At 39.7% G+C, this 21247-nt stretch overlaps 1 protein-coding gene and 1 long non-coding RNA gene across 3 annotated transcripts in view; one reads left to right on the top strand and one right to left on the bottom strand.

Annotated features, from left to right (window-relative positions):
- Window positions 1-311: 311 nt before the first annotated feature.
- LOC135272800 (uncharacterized) lies at window positions 312-2129 on the bottom strand. The gene is made up of 2 exons (XR_010340762.1): window positions 1995-2129; window positions 312-1794 (listed from the first exon to the last, which is right to left on the bottom strand). It is a non-coding gene; the product is annotated as an uncharacterized LOC135272800 (long non-coding RNA).
- Window positions 2130-2216: 87 nt separating this feature from the next.
- Window positions 2217-21247, top strand: part of TMEM131 (transmembrane protein 131) — a 244367-nt gene continuing 225336 nt past the window's right edge. The window contains exon 1 of one of the 2 annotated variants that reach the window (XM_064371422.1): window positions 2217-2692. In XM_064371422.1, the coding sequence (XP_064227492.1) occupies window positions 2503-2692 (190 nt within the window). In that variant the 5' untranslated portion in view covers window positions 2217-2502. The remainder of the gene's footprint in view (window positions 2693-21247) is intronic. The other variant, XM_064371424.1, reaches the window with a different exon arrangement.

Genomic DNA, 21247 nt, shown 5'->3' with positions numbered 1-21247 from the left:
CTGAACTGACCACCATTTTGTTCCTGGAACATATCAGGTATGCTTCTACTCTAGGGCCTATGCTCTAGCCCTCGACCTGAAGCACTTTTTCCCCAACTCCCTCATCCCTAGTTCTCTGCTGGACTCACTTTCATACTTCCTCTCAGTCTTCACTCAGTTATGATTTTCTTGGTGAAGTATACGCTGATCACCACTGTTATTACTGCAGCTTAATACACCTACCCTCAAGTCCCAAACCTCTTTACCTTGCACTCATGTTGGAAACAAATGTTCGATGCCACAAAGAAAAATCAGCACTGAGACAAAAGATCTCTCAGCAAGGTAATCTTTACTTCTTCCAGAAAGAGTATCGTCGCTAGCAATCTTGCCACAAGAGTACAAAGAACACAGGAAAAGGAGACATATTTATCTTTTATGCATTTGGGGTTGTCCTTACTGCTGTGTTTGATCTCCGTTGGTTGGAGACATACCTCACAATCTAAAACTGAACGTGATTGGCTAATAATTTAAAACTTTTTTAAACAGGTAAAAGCAATAGAGAACAAAAGGAAAAGAGGAAGTCTAAATAGGGAAGGGACAGGAAGTTGCTTGCCAAAGGACTTAGAAAAGTAGTAACATAAATATCTTGGTTAAAGTACAAGGATGTAGAATGTACTACATGCCTGTGAGCAGGTCTAGCACAAATATCTTGGTTAAAGCACAAGGACATAGAATGTACTTATTCCTTTATATCTAACAGCTACACAGGATAGGGCTTAACAAGAGTCACTAGTAAAAAACAAGAAGGCTTTGAAGAAAGTCTTTAAAAGAGACTTATTTATAAATACATATTAATTTATGAATAAATTTAAGTGCTTGCTTGACACAGGGGGCTACATCATAGAGTAGATTCTGGAGTTCCTTTTTTTAAGTCTTTCTAAAGCCTTATTTTCCTATCTAGCTTGTTCTGAAACGTACTATGGCAGACTTGGCCTTACAAACATATCGACTCACTCAACAAATACAGCTGAGGAAAGCAAAATGTCTCTGGGCTAGGAACTGGGAGGAAGTTACTAAGGTGAGTAAAGAAGGACCCCCTCAAGAAATTAAATTAAGTCTTGGAGAGAATAGCCATGCACACCAAGAACCTCAACCTAAGACGAAAAGCGTATCTAAGAGGCGTGAAATGGCTCAAGAAAACAGACGTCTTAAGAATTCTTCCAGACCCAGTGCAGTGGCTCACGCCTGTGATCCCAGCACTTAGGAAGGCCGAGGCAGGCGGACTGCTGGAGCCCAGGAGTTCGAGACCGGCCTGGCCAACACAGTGAGACACCGTCTCTTAAAAGAAAAATCAGCCTGACATGGTGGTGGGCGACAAAACCAGACCCTGTCTCGAAAGAGAGAAAAAGGCAAGGAAAGGAAAAAGGAAAGAGGAAAGGAAAGGAAAAAGAATTCTTCCTCGAGAAAGGAAGCCGGTTACTGGATATTCGAAAGCGCAGTCTGCCCCTGCCTTCTCCGTCCAGGGTCACTGACGCTTTCTGCACACACAACGTGTTCCGCGGCAAAGTGGGCATAAGCCAAGGCAAGAGGACTCCATCAAGCATCTCCTGGGTACCATGATTTGGAAAACCCAAGGATGAGTTCGGCGGGCCACCATCCTCAAGGAAGCACCATCAGGAACTGAGTCGGGCCCGGGTTATTCTCGATGTCAAAGAGGCCGAGGTGGGGATGCCACCAGGAGTCGTCACTGGAACGGACCTTCGGCGCTCATCTTGCGGTCCGGATGCGCACTCAAACCCCTGGAACGCTCTCGCACTGTAGGGCAGAGCAGGAAGGCTTGTCACCGCGCCAGAAAAGCGGACAAACCTCCCGTCGCCCCGGAACCCCACCCCTGCCCCGTCCACGCACCGCAGCGGCTGCGCGGCGAGGCCGCCCCGTCCCCACGTGATCGCCGTCACCGCCTCCGCGAAGCGGAAGCGGCCATCATAAGTCCTGGCGGCTGGACCCGGGCCTACCTCTGTCCTCCTCCCGCGCCGAGCAGCCGTAACGGGTTGGGGTTGTTCTGTCCTGGTTCTGTCTGGCCGTGAAGTCGCAAGCCTCCGACAGTGGGACGAGGAGGCGGGGCCCAAGCGCTCCCGGGCGGACAGACTGACCGGCGAACCGCCCAAGTGTCGGCACGGCGGAGGCGGGGCCCAGAGCCGCGCCCCGCCCCTCGCAAGCCAGCTCTCAGAGCCCTTGGCCCGTGCCCGTTTCCAGTATGGCCGCCCGCCGCGCCTGACCCGCGGCCTTTCCGCTCCGACTCCTCGTAGGCGATGCCCAGGCCGCGGCCGTGACTGACACTCTAGCTCACACGCACGCACGGACCCAGGCCCACGACCGGAGCCCAAGCCCGGGGCTCGGAACCGTTGTCGCCCCCGGCGCCGCGGCCAGAGTCCGGACCACGGCTTCCGCGCCGCCGCTGCCGCCGCCTAGCCGAGAAGGGCCGCGCCGGATCTCGAGCGCGGCGGCCCCCGGCCGGCAGGGATGGGGAAGCGGGCGGAAGGAGGAGCAGCCGGAGCCGCCGCCGCCGCCGCCGCCTCCACGTCCGCCGGGGCCGGGCTGGAGCCCACTGCCGGCCGTAGCGGGGGCCCGCGAAGCGCGGCCGCCGGTCTCCTGGGAGCGCTGCACCTGGTGATGACCCTTGTAGTGGCCGCGGCGCGGGCCGAGAAGGAAGGTGGGTGTCCGCTGGCGGCGTCCCTGCGGCGGGGCTGTCACCACGCTCTCGCGGAGGCCGGGCGGGCTGGGCCGGGAGGAAGGGCCGCGGCCGGGGCTCCGGCGCGAAGTTGGGCGGTCGGGTACCGTCCCGAGCCAGGACCTCGCGTCACCCGCCGCACGGAGTGGCCCTCGCTCTCCGTGATTCCTTCCCCTGCCTTCCCCTGTCTCCTGTCACTGCCATTTCAAAACTTCCTGAGCTCTCTTAGGTTCTTGCCACTTGACCGGCTGGGTTGGAGGAGCATATTATTATTGCGGCTAATTGGTACATTTTAGGACACTGCTGTTTTCTTGATTGAGGTTTTAAAAACGTGCAGACAGAGCTTAATTTAAAATGTTGTGGTAAAAATAGTGAGGCACAGCTTACAAAATTTCACTTTGAATTTGTTCAGATATTTCTTTGAGAGGGATCTTGGTCCTGTAGCTTCCTCCTTTAATAACTCTTTGCGGTATTGGTGATTTTATTTTTATACCTAAATCCAGTTCCATTTAACTCTGTAGTAAGCTGTCGAAAGCCTGTTTACATTTCTTCATTTTAAAATATGTAATTCGGTGCGTTTATCTTTGATGTGAAAGTCTTTAAAAATTAATGTGAAGTTGCCGGCTTGCAAGCCTTCATCTATAATTTACAGTTAAAGGTTAGCCCCTATTTTGAAAAACTCTCATTAGTATTGTACTGCTGCAAAATGGGTACTTGGACAGGGTCAGAAATTATTTTGTAATCCTGAAGACCAAATCAGTGTAATTTCATCTACACTACCTGCTTTTGAGCCAAGGGACATGTGAATGGTCACAGAGCCTTCATGAAGAATTCACTAAAGGAATAGTTTTAAAAAAATAAATAAATAAGCAAAACTTGTTAGTTTAGCTACCATTTCGCATGAAACTGTACAAGAAAACAATGTCTTGCTACGGTAACTTTAGAGGTAACATTCTACTATGACTAAAGTCACTTGCTTTTTATTGCTATTGGGGTAAAAGCAAATTATTATTAAAGTGCAAATGTGCTTCAGTTTACTGCTTTTTTTTTTATTTTTGTCCACAGCACTACATTCTCTTATTTAACTCTCTAAGCAACTTTAGTCTGGGTTAACATTGGTGGAAATTATTCAAAGAATTTCCATCTATAGAAAGGATTAATTGATGGAAGCAAGATTATTTCCAGAATAAAATATTGCTGCTTTAAGACTAGTCAGGCCTGGCGTTGTCATAATACATAATTGGCTACAGATCTGCATTTAGTTGAGTGTTCTTTCTTATGTGTGATCACGGTACCTAGCATTTTGGCATGTAGTGGGTGTTCATTGAACCCAAAGTAGTGTAGTAATTTAATGGACATTTATTTCTGGGGGGACTTCAAGTAGACCTTGGTGAGTATTGTGTCCTTGTTTTTCTGTTCCTTTGCTTACCTTACACAGTGTCAGACACACGGGTGCTTAGCCTTTGTTTGAGTGAATGACTGTTTTCATGCGCCCTTAGCACAGAGAAATGAAATAATGGTTGAATCTAGTAAAGCATTAAGTTTGTATTTTCGTTCTACTGCTGCTTATTTTTCTAACAGCCATTTTATATGCTAATAAAACTTTACTCTGGGTAAAGTTGAGTAAACAAAACTTTTGTTTGAGAACTGTCAGCCTAAAATATATTTGCTTATTTCTCATTTGCATAGTTTATACATGTTAGTGCACCTCTCTAATATTTATAAATGTGCATAAGGATTGGACGAAGAGAATACTTGCCAGGGTGTTAAGTGTGTATTAAAGGAGGTGTTTCAGCCAGTGGTCCTGGGTGAATCATATATCCTTTGTAGCCCATGTTTGTCAGTATGAACAATTTGTAGGTGCAGAGTTATCCAAGATATTGATGGGGATGATACTAATACAGAACATAGGCCTCTACCCATCATAAACAGATCTGTTTCTAATTAAATATTCTGTGAAGGGATCTCCAGAAATGGTTTGTGCTTTAAACCTTCTTACTGATCATATTCCAGTATTGTTTCTGAGTAAGTAGGGGAAATGCAATTTATTTTCCTACGTGATTGTGATACTGTGAGTTTGGCATCTGATGAGACACAAATACAATATTTGCCCTAAAAGGTACTGTTGAGTTTTTCAGCAAGTCTCTGGGCAGATTTCTGAAGATGGCTGAGTTCAGTTGGTCCATTTACACCCGGAGGATTTTTTGTGTCTGTTGAAGTAGCATAAACTAGTTTAAAATTTCAAAGTTAAGATTTACCTGCAGTTTTAATGATGGTTCTATGGGTATTTTGTATGTTTGTATGTTTTTTCATGCATTACTGTATAATTTCACTGGAAAATCTTTAAAAGACTGTAAAACTCATTGTCTCTTGACGAAAAGCTGCAGAAATAAATTACCTAATGCAGTTTGTCATGTTTGGACTTGATGTTGATTTTCTTGAGTCAGAAGCATGGAGCGTTCCGTGTTTTAACATCCTGTATGTCTTAACTGAGCTCTGGGACTGTGCTATTGCTAGTCCAGAGGAAAGGTACCTTTGAGACTGTTTTGGCTGTGATGTAAAGTTTGTAAGGACTTTTGAAAGCGTTTCCAGAGATAGAAGTTACTATAATCACTACAAATAACCAATTCTAAATTGGTGGCAAGATATTTCATGAGGCTAATATCTAGATATTGAGAATAGTGAAAATGTATGTGAGTTGTGAAAATATATTTTAAAAATATATAGTGAAAATACATATGTGTGTATATAAAATGTATAATTTTAATAGTCTTTTGAATTATAAATCAGCCCATTATGACTGGCAAATAAGACTGTTTTAAAAACATCGTATACTGTGTAGTAACATTTCATTGTGAAGTGGGTTTTTGGAAGGCATTTAATTTATTATAAATGAGAAGCTATAGTTTATGTATCTAGTAAATATGAATTTGAATAAATTTTCAAGAATGATTGTTTCAATATATGACAATTTAAATTTCATTGTTACCTGTTTTATTAATTGGCAATTAAATGACAGGGTAATGTTTTACAGCCTTTATATTAGGACTTTTAAAATTTTTTGCCAGTGTACTATAGTTTCATGCACAGATTTTGGTTTTCAGCTGTATTTGTGACATAGGTGCAAAACACAGTACAAAGATACAAAGCATATGAAAAAAGTACATAGGACTAAAGACCACAAGAAAAGAGCTAAGAATCTAATAGTTTTCTAAGGGTGGTACAACTGACTAAGAGTGGTATTTACTTTTTCTTAACCAAATTATTTTTAACCTACTTATTACTCGACAGTGTTAAAATGTTTTTGAAAGTGATTTTCTTTCTTTTTTTTTGAGATGGAGTCTCACTCTGTCGCCCAGGCTGGAGTGCAGTGACGCGATCTCAGCTCACTGCAACCTCTGCCTCCCTGGTTCAAGCAATTCTCCTGCCTTAGCCTCCTGAGTAGCTGGGATTACAGGTGTGTGCCACCACACTTGGCTAATTTTTGTATTTTTAGTAGAGATGGGGTTTCACCATGTTGGCCAGGCTGGTCTGGAACTCCTGACCTCGGGTGATCTGCCTGCCTCAGCTTCCCAAAGGGCTGGGGTTACAGGTGTGAGACAACGCGCCCGCCCAAAATCATTTTCTTGAGAGTGAGATGTGTTAACCCTTTGTATGGGGTAGAGTGGGTACCTTTTAACTTAGTGCCTAGTAAATAGATTATTATTTAATAAGTGCTTCACTAATGAACTTTCATAGCTTGCTTTTACTAAAGGTTATTTGGTACTGTCAGGAGCATTGGAGTTCTATAGTTATAAAAAGTGTGTCATCTTTTCCTCTTGCCAATGACCATTTTCCTCCTCTTTCTAATTCTTACAGTGGATCCTCATAGACATCTGCCAAAAAAGGTTGCTTTGGGAGTAGACGTAAACTCATCTAATTGTTACCATACAGAGTGGCAATAAACCAGATTTCTCTTGAAGGAAAATAAAATCATTGCTAGGTGCTTGATATTTTAGGTGTTCTCTCTCTCTCTCTTGTATGTGACTCAAGCTCTCTGGGCCTTGCCAGACCAAGAGGCCCTTTTCCTATGGCTGAATTTCCCCCAGCTTCTCTTGTAAGCAGCATCTGGCATTGTTTTGGTGACTCTGTGCTTCTTGGTTCTGGTTGTGCCCTAGCTGTCAGTTGCTGCTCTCCAGTTGTCAGCTGTTGTTTCCCCCTCTGTGTGTCTCTAGCCGCTGGTGCACACTGCGTATGTCTAGGGCAGAATTATCTTGCGCCACCTCCAGTTTTCAGTTTTTTTTTATTAATGCAATGATTATTCTGCCTGCCCCATTGTATTCAGTTTTGACCCTCCACCAAGTGGCATCAGTGCCTGTTATATCCTCTTAGGATCAACTCTCCCACCGCCTTCAGCCTGGGGCATTGCAGCAGCCTCTCACCTACCACCTCTCCATTTCTGTTCAGTCCTGCATGCTCCCTCTGAATTTGTGGTATCCGTGTTACTCATTCATCATTCATTTTGACACTTAATTGTGGACTGCCTTGTTTAGCTACTTAAATGATTTCATGGGTGTCATTCTTTACCTAGACTGGAATTTCTGTAGGGCAGAACCTTTGTCAACATCTGTAGTACATACATAGTAGGCATTCAGTTTCCAATGAAAGTTTGCCTAAAAGGAGCTTACCTTCTTCTTTTTGTACCTGAGAACCTGGATTGAGAATCAGAAGTATAGCTAAAACTCGGTTCTGGTGCAGATGGCAGGAGGAAATCTGCTGTAATAGGACATTGAATAACACTTTTTTCTTCCCCACATATTGCTTTTTCTTTTAACTAAAAGGAATTGTATATACTTAACCATCACTCTTAAAATTTTTGGATTTTAAGATTTTCAGAGTCTCATAAAACCCTAATTTATAGATCATGAAACTGAGGCATAGAGAAGTTAAGTAATATACCCAGAGTGATAGGGCTGGTAAATGGTGGAGCCAGGATTCCATCCTAAGACATCTGTCCCTTGAGCCAAACTGTGTAACCCTGAATGAGCACTTCAGGAATTAGATTTTGTTATATTGTACCAACTGCAAAAAGAACAGACTTGACAGTTCATGCAAAACCAATGTATTAAGTAATCAAGTAAAATGTACTTTTCTGTTTTGTTTTCTTAAACAGCCACAAGCTTTCATATCACTTTCTCTTGACTTATTAACAGTTAAAGTAATCACAGGCCATTCTGGACCATGAAGGTTCTTAAAAGGAAACCACTGAGCAGATAATCCAGGAAAATGAGTATTTGGTATTCGAAGCTACTGTCTCTTTGTTCTTGATAACTTAAGATACCTGGTCGTATTGCTAAGGTTAAACAATATTGCCTTCTATAGATACTGCTTAGCTCCGGATTGGTGTGATGAGTTAGTTTATAAACTTGTGGAATATTCTCAGAAGCTGGCCCTGGATTAAAAGGAACTGGACATAATGCAAGGGCTGGTAGTGGCATTGCCTTGGCAGGGGGAAATCTCTTGCAGACTTTCATTAGAGGTCCAAGAGCTTCAGAAGAAGTTCATTTCTGGCGCTTTGTTCTTATTAGGGCATTTTCAAATTAGGTGGTCATTAGTTCTCATTTGTAGTTCCAAATCTTTTTTGTTTTTTAAATTCCTGTGTGATTACCTTTTTTTTTTTTTTTGAGATGGAGTCTCACTCTATCACACAGGCTAGAGTGCAGTGGTGTGATCTCAGGTCACTGCAACCTCTGCTGCCTGGGTTCAAGCAATTGTCCTGCCTCAGCCTCCCAAGTAGCTGGCATTACAGGTGTCTGCCACCGTGTCCAGCTAATTTTTGCATTTTTAGTAGAGACGGGGTTTTACCATCTTGGCCAGGCTGGTCTTGAACTTATGACCTCGTGATCTACCCTCCTCGGCCTCCCAAAGTGCTGGGATTATAGGCGTGAGCCACCGAGCCCAGCCGTGATTACTTTTCGAGACCAGCCCGGCCAAAGTGGTGAAACCCCATCTCTACTAAAAATACAAAAAATTAGCCGGGCATGGTGGCACACGCCTGTAATTCCAGCTACTTGGGAGGCTAGGCAGCAGAAACCCTTGAACCTGGGAGGAGGTTGCAGTAAGCCGAGATCATGCCACTGCACTCCAGCCTATGTGACATAGTGAGACTCTGTCTCAAAAAAAAAACCACAGATGGAAGTTTTCTAGAATGCCTTTGCCATTTGCCTGATTCATTTTGTTGCATACAACTCTGCTGTTTTGTGGCAGAGGTCTGAGGTGTAAGAGGATCTTTTAGATGGTCAGTCATGATAGAGTATGAAATTGACATTTTTGTTTATTTTCTAAAAACTGCAGTAAAAAAACACACCCAACTGTAGGGTCCAGCCCTACAGGGTCTTGTGAGCCCCTCTCTACTGGTGCAGAGACGAGAAACTGGAAATAAAAGACACGAGACACAGAGATAGAGGAAAGAGAGTTTGGGCCCAGGGGTCCACTGCCAACCAAAGCGCAAAGTCCAGCAGTGGTCCTGAGTGTCTGTACACTCGGGGGGGCGTACAAAGCAGGGGGCGGGGTAGGTAGGATGAGGTAATGGTGGCCAGTGATAGGGTCAGGTATATCACGTGTCATAGGGTTGGGGGTCTAGGACTTTCAGGTAGCTGAGATGGAGGAGCATAATGCGTCAGCACTTTTTCCATACTTGTCAAGAAAGAACAAAGACATTAAGATTTCTGTTACTTTTGCTGATTATCTCTTCTAAGAAAAACGGAACCAGGTGCGGAAGCGGAACAGGAAAGTGGACGTGGAATGTGACTACTGAAGCAGAGCATCATGTAGAGACAATTAAGCCCCCAGATGTTTGCAGAGTTTCCTAACAGCCATCAGGCCTACCGCAAGAGCTTAGAGGAGCAGTTTTCTCCTAGCTTCTCCGGGGAAGGAAACATCTTGGACGTCTCCTTCCACAGTGAGCTAAACAGTGGGCACTTCCCCAGCTCTGGCGCTGCTGCACAGCCAAGGTGCCCACCAGCAGCCCTTATGCAGGCGTGACAGAGGACTTAGAGCGTCTTGCCTTAAGGTCACTTCTTTCACAGTGTCACCTTAGGTTCACACTTCCAGACCTGAGAGGCATTAGTAAAAGATTATGCTGAGTATGTATACATATCTTAATGGTTACCTATAAATAACTGAGATCACCTATGAATAACTACTATAGTTATATCTCTAGTTATTTTCTTCTTCATTTATATGGGAACAGGCTGAGACTTCTGACTCCTGTCTCCGCACTTATGGAGTCTCCCACCCACACATAATAAAATACTTAACGATTTTTGTGTATACAGTTCATTAGTGTTAAGTATATTCACATTGTTGTGTAGCGGATCTCCAGAACTACTTCTTGTAAAATTGGAGCTCTATACCTATTAAACAACTTTCTATTTCTCTCCCTACCCTTAACCCCCACCCCCAGGCTCCTGGTAACCACAGTTCTACTTTCTTGTCTATGAATTTGACTACTTTAGATACCTCATGTAAGTAGAATAATGCAGGTTTGCGACCTGCTTATTTTATTTAGCATAATATCTGTAAGGTTCATCCATGTTGTAGGATGTGACAGGAGTTCCTTTCTTTTTAAGGTTGAATTGTATTCCATTGTATGGATATATCAGATTTTGTTTATCCATTCATCCATTCGTGAACACGGCTCGCTCCCACCTCTTGGCTCTTGTGAGACTAATGCTGTGAAGTTGAGTGTGCAAATATCTCTTCAAGACCCTGGTCTGAACTATTTTGCATGTCTACCCAGAAGAGAGATTTCTGGATCATGTAGTACTATTTTTAATTTCTTAAGCAACTACCACATTTCCGTAGTGGTTGCATAATCTTACAATGCCATGAATGGTGCACAAGGATTCCAATTTCTCCATGCCCTTGCCAGCAATTATTTTTTGTTTTGTTTTGTTTTGTTTTGATGGTAGTATGAGGTGATATCTCATTATGGTATTGATTTGCATTTTTCTAATGATTAGTGATATTGAGCATCTTTTCATATCCTTCTTGGGTATTTGTATATCTCCTTTGGAGAAGTGTCTATTCAAGTCCTTTGCCCATGTTATAATCAGGTTTTGTTGTTGAGTTATAGGAGTTCCTTATATATTCTGGATATTAATGCCTCGTGAGGTGATTCGCAAATATGTTCTCCCATTTGGCAGGTTGCCTTTTCACTCTGTTGGTCATGTTCTTTGAATAAAAGTTTTTGTTTGGTATAGTTACTTTTGCTTTTGATGTCATATGCAGGATATCATTGCCAAATCCAATGTCATGAAGCTTTTCCCCTATGCTTTCTCCTAGGCATTTTATAGTTTTGGGTTTTATGTTTTGGTCTTTAACCCATTTTGAGTTAACTTTTATTTATGGTGTAAGATAAAGGTACAACTCTATTCTTTTACATGTGGATATTCAGTTTCTCCAGTTCCATTTGTTAAAGAGGCTGCCCTTTCTTCATTGAGTGGTCTTTGTGTCATTGTATAAAAATTAATTGGCCGTATATGCAAGGGTTTATTTCTGGACTCTTTATTGTATTTAATTGCTCTGTATGTCTATCTTTATGCCAGTACCACACTATTTTGAATACTATAGCTTTGTAATATGTTTTGAAATGAGGAAATGTGAGACCTCAAACTGTCTTCTTCCTTTTCAAGATTATTTTGGCTCTTTGGGGTCCCTAGAGATGCTGTGTGAATTTTAGAATGCATTTTTCTACTTCCCTTGGGATTTTGGGATTTTGATAGGGATTGTGTTGAACCTGTAGATCACATTGGGTAGTATTGATATCTTAACAGTATTCTAACCCGTAAACATGAGATGTCTTTTCATTTATTCATGTCTAATTTTTTCAGCAGTGTTTTGTAATTTTCAGTGTACAAATCTTTCACTTCCTTGGTTAGGTTTATTCTTAAGTATTTTATTCTTTTTGGTGTCGTTGTAAATAAAACGTGCATTTTGAATCAGTGTGTGACTAATAGTTGTATAGTTTTTAGACTCCATGTTTGAAACAAAAAACAAAAATGCTGTATACTTAAGGTATTTCCTTAATTACTTGCCAATAAAATGAAAGATATTTTAAGCCCTCCTTAGTTCTAACAATTTGTGACTATTTTTTAAACCACTTCTAATGATTGCAAAGTGATATGGCAGTTTGGTTCTTGAAAGCTAGTTTTTTCTGTATAGTTCTAGTATTATGTTTAGTTAGTATTATGTTTATCTAGTCTAGCACTAGTTAAAAACTATCTCAGCAGTAAAGTTTGAGAAATAGCATAGCCAACTTTATGGATTCAAGTTAATTAGTGATTTATATTCACTGTATGGTGAGGGCCCTACATGGATTTTCTTTTTAGAGAATGATTAAATTGGAAGCAGAAGATTTTCTAGGCAATTATTTATGGTACAAAGGTGCTCTCTAAAACTTTACTGTATTTATAAAGAACTTTGAGATAAGTTTGTCATTCCCAAAGTTAGTGGGTAGAGCAGTGTACAAGAGAGGGCAGTGTACTTGCGAAGCTTTCGGCAAAATTGGACCATGTTTAGAAATGCTTCTATGGATTGGTGACATGGGCTAATCTGAAATACTGCTTCTTGATTAGCAAATGGGAAATGAAGTAGTGGTCAGCACTACCAAGAGATAATTTCTCCATCAGAACGGGTGCAGCAGTGGTTATGTTTCAGATATAGGGGAGTTCTTAGGTATTTAGGTGTCTACCTCATTGTACTAGGTGGCCTCTGTTGAATTATGGCTGGACATGAGAATAGGTTACTGAGAATTGTTTTGAAGAGAGAAAGATGTAGGAAGGAAAAAACGGGCCAGTAATTAGGTCCGGTTTTATTGGAATCCTAGAGATTCTTGTATAAATTGATTGTAAGAATAAAACAAATTATAAATTACAGATTAATAAATGGTGAAAAACTGTAACCAGTCAGGAACCAACATGAGTCATCCATGGTTTGATCTCTGTTGCTTCCTCATCTCTCTTCCCTCTCCTCAATCCTTTCCTACTCCTATTCCCCATTTAAAAAATAGATATTGCCAGATAGTTTTCTTTATAGGCATTCAATTCACATCTCAACAATACTGTATGCCTGCGCTTGCTTCCCCACACTGGTTGTTATCATTCTTTTAAGTTCTTACCAGTCTGCCAATAAAGTTGTCACATTTTAATTTATTTTAAAACAATTACTAGTAAGACTGAATGCTTTTATACATTTGTGGCCATTCATATTTCTTTTGTGTTGTTTGATCATGTCTTTTGTCAGTTTTCCCATTGATATTTGAATTTTTCTTTTTGACTTAAAGTTTTTTGACTTGGAATCTTTAAGGATTTAATATTTTTTGGAGTTTCTATTTGCATTTGAATTTTTTATTTTCTATTATTATTTTAAATTTGTCAGCCAACTCTGTCACTCTTTTTTTTTTTTTTTAATGGTTTCTGCCTTTCTCATCATACCTTAAAAACTCTGCATAGAGATTATATGTTCACCAATATTTTATGTCCATGCTTCCATCTTTAAATGCAGGTCTCTCTTTCTTCAGTCTGTTGGCATCAGATAGGAAATCTGTTTGTCTTCCAATCATTAGTCAATTGCCTTAGCACCACTTATTGAATTATGTATAGTATTTCCTTTCATTCAAATTCTGTTATATACTGGGATCTATTTCTTGATTTTTTTTTCCTGAGTATTTTTTTTCTCATATATATGTGTATATATTTGTATATTTCTGTTTTAACTTTATTTTAGGTAATATAGCTTATTTATACATTTAATTAGCTGGCTCGGCAGGTCATCCCCCTCCCTAAATGATGATTCTTCAAAAAGCATTTTCTCGTCTGCCTTGTTTTTATTCCTTATGAATCCTCAAATCATTTTGTAAAGAAAATTTCAAATTGCTCTTTGCTTTTTAATTACTTTGGAATTTGACTTTGTGTGTGTGTGTGTGTGTGTGTGTGTGTGTGAGGGAGAGAGAGAGAGTGTTTCGCTCTTGTTGCCCATGCTGGAGTGCAATGGAGTGATCTTGCTCACTGCAACTTCCGCCTCCAAATGTCATGCAGTTCTCCTGCCTCAACCTCCCAAGTGGCTGGGATTACAGGCATGCACCACATGCCCAGCTAATTTTATATTTTTAGTAGAGACGGAATTTCTCCATGTTGGTCAGGCTGGTCTCGAACTCCTGACCTCAGGTGATCCACCCACCTCAGCCTCCCAAAGTGCTGGGATTATAGGCGTGAACCACTGTGACCAGCTGGAATTTGACAACTTTATTGGGTTTTCCATTTTCTTTCTTCTATATATATACATACGTGTTAAGTTAAATTGTATGAAATTACAGTTTTTATCAGTCCAACATAATTGAATAACAACTTAGTTATTCAATCTAATATTAATATGTATGTTTTTATGTATTATTGTATTGGCTAGAGCTTCAGAATAATGTCAGATAACAGGGATGAAAAAATAGCCATCCTTGTGTCTTTCCGGTTTTTAAGAGAAAAATATCTTGAGTATTTCATTGTATAGTATGAGTGGGGTAGTTGGTTGAAGTTAGATGTTCTTGATAATAGGAAATTTCTTATGTTTTTAGAGAGTTTTAGTTTTAAGAGTAGGAGTAGATACTACATTTTATCCCATGCAGTTATTTTGTGGCCTTTTAACCTTAAGCTATAGGAGCAGTCGTCTTAACTCAGCTGCTCTCTTGGTGAATTTATACCCATATGTATCTTCCCTCTAGGAAACTCGTCCAGGGATACCCATTGGACTTGGGCTGCCTGCAGCTGCCAGGCTACACTGACATACTTCCACGTTTGCTCCTTCTAGTTGATGTGCATATTTTAAAATGGTGGTTTTGTTTTTAACCAAAACTCTTTTTAAAAAGCTATTTTATTGATATAATCCCTGATAAGTATTGATATATCAATATTTATTATATCAATATATAGTAATTGTTATAGTAATATAATATGTATATATTAATAATCCCTCATGAATAGATTAATGCCCTCCCTTGGGGGATGGGGAACTGAGTAAGTCCTCACGTTTAATTTCCAAGAGAGTTCCCCTGAGACCTGGTATTAAAATGAGCCTGTGACCATCCCGCTTGTCACCATGTGATCTGCACAGGGCTGCCCTTCCAGGAGTGGAAGCAGCCTGAGGCCTTCAGAAGAAGCAGATGCTGGTACCACATTTCCTGTACAGCCTGTGGAACCATGAGCCAAATAAACCTCTTTTCTTTGTAAATTACCCAGCCTTCAGTATTCCTTTATAGCAACACAAATGGACTGAGATATCAGTTTGCTCTCAATTAACTTGATATTTTGTAAAAATACCAACAAAACTTTTATGGAATTAGAAAAGTTGCTGTTCAAATTTTCTTTGAAAAAATGAAAATGTAGAAATACTGGGGAGTTTCTCAAAAAGAAAAGTTAGCACAAGCAGTTATTAAAACCTGCTCTTAAGCTATTATGTAATCGGTATAATTAGAATAAGTAGTGGTGTATAAATAGATTAATGGAATACAATAGAAATTCTAGTAATAGACCTAAAGTATATGTGGTTTATGTTAACCTACTTTTCTTCTGGGAGTCTAGAATTTTAGTATGTGTTTGTTAGAGGGATAACGTGCGGCTAGCCCCGAGTAAAAACCTTGTAACTGTATTAGTTTCTTACTGTGCCTGTAGCAAATTAGCACAAGTTGAGTGGGTTAAAACACAAATCTATTCCCTTATCATTCCAAAGGGCAGAAGTCCAAAGTCAGGGTGTCTGGGCCATGTTCTTTCTGGAGGCTTCCGGGGAGAATCTTTTTCCTTGTCTTTTTTAGCTTCTAGAGGCTTCCTGAATTCCTTGGTTCATGGCCTCTGACATCACTTCACCTTTTTGCTAATCCCAACATCTTGCTCCCATCCTCATATCACCTTCTGTTCCTCTGAGTGTGATTATTAATATATTTGGCCCATGTAGCTAATCTGGGATAATCTCCACATCTCAAAATCCTTAATTTAATTATATCTACAAAATTCCTTTTGCCATATAAAGTAACATTCACAGCTTCCTGGGATTAGGACATGGACATTTTGGGGAGCCTACTACAGACATTGAGTTTCTAATGAGTTTTCTTGATAGCTATGACACCAAAAGCACAAACAACAAAAGGAAGGAAAATAGATAAATTAAACAGCAAAATTTAAAAGTTTTGTGCTTTAAAAAGGCCCTATAAAGAAAGCAAAAAGACAACCCACAGAATGGGAGAAAAATTTTTGCAAATTATGTATCTGATAAAGGGACATATATCTAGAATATGTAAAGAACTCTTAAAACCTCAGTAAAAACAGACAACTCAATTAAAAAATGGGCAGAGGATCTGAATAGGCTTTTCTCCAAATAAAGATATACATGAGATATGTATGAAAAGATCTCAACATCATTAGCTGTAAGAGAAATACAAATGAAAACCAAAATGAGACACCATTTCACACCCAAAAGCATATGCTCACTTCCTGTCTTTGTGTCCTGTTTGGTATGTCTCACAATATTTTAGACTTTTTCATTATTATATCTGTTGTGGTAATCTGTGATCAGTGATCTTTGATGTGATTGTATAATTGTTTGGGATGCCCACAAACCACACCCATATGACACTGCAGACTTAACTGATAAATGTCTATGTTCTAACTACTCCAACTGGCTGTTCCCCCACTTCTTCCTCCTCCTCAGGCTGCCCTATTCTCTGAGATAGTATTGAAATTAAGACAATTAGTAACACTAAATAGCATCTAAGTGTTCAAGTGAAAGGAAGAGTCACATCTCTCGCCTTTAAATCAAAAGCTAGATAAGATTAAGCTTAGTGAGGAAGGCATGTCAAAGCATGTCAAACAGCCAAGTTGTGAATGCAGAGGAAAAGTTCTTTAAGGAAATTAAAAGTGCCACTCTGGTGAACAAATGAATAATAAGAAAGCAAAGCAGCCTTATTGCTGATAGGAGAAAGCTTTAGTGTTCAGGATAGATCAGACCAGCCACAAACATTCTCTTAAGTCAAAGTTTAATGCAGAGTAAGACCCTCTCTTCTCTTCAGTTCTATAAATACAGAGAAGGGAGGAAGCTGCAGAAGAACAGTTGGAACCTATCAGAGGTTGGTTCATCAGGCTTAAGGAAAGAAGACAGCTTCATCACATGAAGTGCAAGGTGAAGCGGTTAAATGCTGATGTACAAGTTACAGCAAGTTATCCAGAAGATGTAACTATGATCATTGATAAACGTGGCCACACTAAACAACATATTTTCCATGTAGAGGAAACAGCCTTCTATTGGAACATGCCATCTTGGTCTTGCATAGCTAGAGAGAAGTCATTATCCTAGCTTCAGTTTTGAAAGGACAGGCTGACTCTCTTGTTAGGCACTAATGAAGCTAGTGACTTTAAGTGGAAGCCAGTGCTCCTATGTCATTCTGAAAATTCTAGGGACCTTAAGAATTATACTAAATCTACTTTGCCTGTGCTTTATAACTGTGGAATAACAAAGCCTGGATGACAGCACATCTGTTTATAACATGGTTTACTGAATATTTTAAGTGCGCTGTTGAGACCTACTGCTCAGGAAAAATATTGTTTTTCAAATATTACTGCTTGTTGACAAGGCAGCTAGTCACCCAGGATCTCTGATGGAGATGTACAAGGAGCTGGATGTTGTGTTCATGCCTGCTAACACAGCATCCATTCTGCACCCAAGGATCAAGGAGTAATTTCAAGTTTCAAGTCTTACTATTTTAAAAACACATTTCTTAAGACCATAGCTGCCACATAGAGTGAGTTCTCAGATGAATCTGGGCAAAGTCCATTGAAAACCTCCTGGAAGGGATTCACCATTCTAGATGTCATTGAGAACATTTGTGATTCATAGGAGGTCAAAATATCAACATTAACAGGAGTTTGGAAGAAGTTACTTCCAACCTTCATGGATGACTTTGAGGAGTCCAGGATGTCAGTAGAGGACGTCACTGCAGATACAGTGGAAATAGCAAGAGAACTGGAATTAGAAGTAGAGTTTGGGCTTTGTATGATGGCCCATGCCTATAATCCTAGCGCTTTGGGAGGCCTAGGTGGGAAGAATATTGAGCCCAGGAGTTCAAGACCTTCCTGAGCACTGTGGCAAACCCCATCTCTACAAAAACTACAAAAATTAGCCAGGTGTGGTGGCTTGCACCTGTTGTCCCAGCTACTCAGGAAGCTGCGGTGGGAGGATTGCTTGAGCCCAGGAGGTCGGGGCTGCAGTAAGCACTCCAGCCTGGGCAACAGAGTGGCACCCTGAAAATGTAACTGAATTGCTGCAGTGTTATGATAAAACTTGAACAAATGATGAGTTGCTTCTTATGGATGAAAGGTGGTGGTTTCTTGAGATGAAATCTGCTCCTGGTAAAGATGCTGTGAACATTATTGAAATGGCAGCAAAGGATTCAGAGTATTATGTCAACTTAGTTGATAAAGTTGTGGCAGGGTGAGAGAGGACTGACTTTTGAAAGAAGTTCTTCTGTGGGTAAAATGCTGTCAAATGGCATCATATGCTACAGAGAAATCTCTCTGAAAGGGCAGCAAACTTCATTGCTGTTTTATTTTCAGCAACCATTGTCCTGATCAACCTTGAGGCAAGACTTTCCACTAGCCAAAAGATTGTGACTTGCTGAAGGTTCAGATGATTATTAGGATTTTTTAGCAATAAAGTATTTTTAAATTAAGATATGTACTTTCTTAGACATAATGTTATTGCACTCTTAATAGATTATAATATAGTGTAAATGTAGCTTTTATAAGCACTGGGAAATCAAGAAAACTTATGTGACTTGCTTTATTGTGTGATACAGGTTTTATTGTGGTGATCTGGAACTGAACATGCAATATCTCTGAGGTATTCCTGTATTCTATCGTAATTTTAAGTTGTATTACTTTGGTGAATAATGATGTTGAACATCTTTCCATGTGCTTATTTGCCATCTATATATATCTTGTTCGGTGAAGTGTCTCTTCACATCTTTTGCCCATGTTTTATTGGGCTGTTTTCTTATTTTTGTGATTTGAGAGTCCTTTATATGTTCTGGGTACCAGTATTCTGGAGATACATATTTACAAGGATTCTCTCCCAATCTGAGGTTTGTGTTTTTATTCTCGTAACAGTCTTTTGAAACACAGAAGTTTTTAATTGATTAAATCTAGTTTATCAATTTGTTCTTGTTTTTGGTATTATATCTAAGAAGTCTTTGCCTAACTCAAGGTCACAAATATTTTCTCCTGTATTCTTTTCTGGAAGTTTTATAGTGGTAGGTCTTTCATTTAGATCTGTGATTGATTTTGAGTTAATTTTACATATGACATGAGATTTGTACCCAAGTTCTTTGTTGTTGTTGTTGTTGTTGTTTTTGAGACAGAGTTTCTCTCTCGTTGCCCAGGCTGGAGTGCAATGGCACGATCTCAGCTCACTGCAACCTCTGCCTCCCAGGTTCAAGTGATTCTCTTGCCTCAGCCTCCCGAGTAGCTGGGATTATAGGAGCCCGGCACCATAACCAGCTAATTTTTTGTGTTCTTAGTAGAGACTGGGTTTCACTGTATTGGCCAGGCTGGTCTCAAACTCCTGACCTCAGGCAATCTACCCGCCTTGGCCTCCCAAGTGCTGGGATTATAGGTGTGAGCCACTGTGACTGCCCTTGTTTTTTTTTTTTTTTGGACATATAAATGATCAGTTGTCGTGGTGTTGTCTGTTAAAAAGACTACCACCCTTTTCCCACTGCATTGCCTTTGTACTTGTTGAAAATCAATTGCATATACATGTGTGAGTTTATTTCTGGTTGTCTGTCTCTCTTTTGTTCTGTTAATCTATTTTTCTGCCTTGGTACCAGTACCACACTGTCTTGACTGTAGCTGTATTATAATTATTGAAACAGATAGTGTTAGACCTTCAGCTTTGTTCAGTTTCAGAGTTTTGCCTATTCAAGATCCTTTACATTTCATTATGAATTTTAGAATCAGCTTATCAACTTGTACAACAAAGCCTGCTTAGGTACTGATTGGAATTGTGTAGAATCTATAGATGAATGGGTCGGGGGGGGGGAACTGACATCTTAACGATATTTAGTTTTCTGATGCATGAACAGGGATATTTTTGCCATTTATTTAGGTCTTTAAGTTCTCTCCATAACATTTTGTAGTTTTCAGTGTAAAATTTTTAAAGTATGTTTTGTCGTATTTATCTCTAAGTATTTCACATTTTTGATACTAGTCTATTAATTTTTTAAAATTTTACTGTCTTGTTCATTGCTGGTATATTGAAGTAAATTTTATGTTGATCTTTTATTCTGTAATTTTGCTAAACTGACTTAATAATTCTAACAGCTTTTCTCTAGATTCCACTGGACTTTTTTACATAGATGATCATGTCTGCAAATACATTTTTTTCCAGTCTGGATATCTTCTGTTTTGCTTACACGAGTGTACTGCCTATGACCTCCAGTATAATGTTGAATAGAAGTAGTAAAAGTGGACATCTCTGTCGTGTTCATAATCTTAGGGGAAAGCATTCAGTCTTCCACCATTAAGTATGCTGTTAGCCATAGGTTTTTCATAGATGCCCTTTCCCAGGTTGAGGAAGTTCTTTTGTGTCTCGTTTGAAGAGAGTTTTTAACTTGAATAAGTATTTATAAAATGTTGTGTCTGTGTCACTGATTTTTTTGGTTACATGATGCATGACCAACCTTGGCATTTATTACTTCGTCGTGATAATAGATATTAAGCAATTTATTTTAAAATATTGTTGGATTTTTTTTTTTTTTTTTTTTGCTAAAATTTAGAATTTTTCTATCTTTGGTCATTAGTCTTTTTTTCCCCCTCTCTTGTAATACCTTTGCTTTCAGTGTTAGAGTAATGCTAGTCTCATAAAATTAGTTGAGTGTGTTTTTCCTTTTTAAATTTGGAAGAATCTGTATAGAATTGGTGTTATCTCTTCCATAAATGTGTGGTAAGAATTACTATTGAAGTAGAGTTTACTTCGTGAGGATTTATTTCTTCCTGAGTGAACTTTGGTAATTAATACCTTTCAAAGAATGTGTTCATTTCATCTAAGTTGTCAAATTAATTGGCAGAGTTGTTCATAATATTCCCTTACTATCTTTTGAATATTTGTAGCATCTGTAGTGGTGATACTTCTCTCATTCCTGATACTTATAATTTGTGTTTTCTGTCATTTTTTTCTTCGTCAGACTGGCTAGAAGTTTATTAATTTTAATCTCACAAAAAGCATCTTTTGGCTTTATTATTCTCTATATATGTTTGTATTTGTCTCACTCTTTGTTTCATTGATTTTTTTTTCACTTGAATTTCATTTTTCTTTGCTTACTTAAAGTGTACTTTGTCCTTTATTTTCTAGTTTCTTAAGGTGGATACTGAGGTTTTTGATTTGAGGTCTTTGGGTATTTGTCAAAGATCTTTCTGTTATTGATATATAATTTAACTCCATTCTGGCCAGAGACCATACTTG

Source organism: Aotus nancymaae, unplaced genomic scaffold, assembly GCF_030222135.1.
Source record: "Aotus nancymaae isolate 86718 unplaced genomic scaffold, 86718_ANA_hifiasm-v0.15.2.pri h1tg000131l, whole genome shotgun sequence".
Taxonomy (NCBI): Eukaryota; Metazoa; Chordata; class Mammalia; order Primates; family Aotidae; genus Aotus; species Aotus nancymaae.
This window is presented reverse-complemented; position numbering and strand designations above follow the sequence as displayed.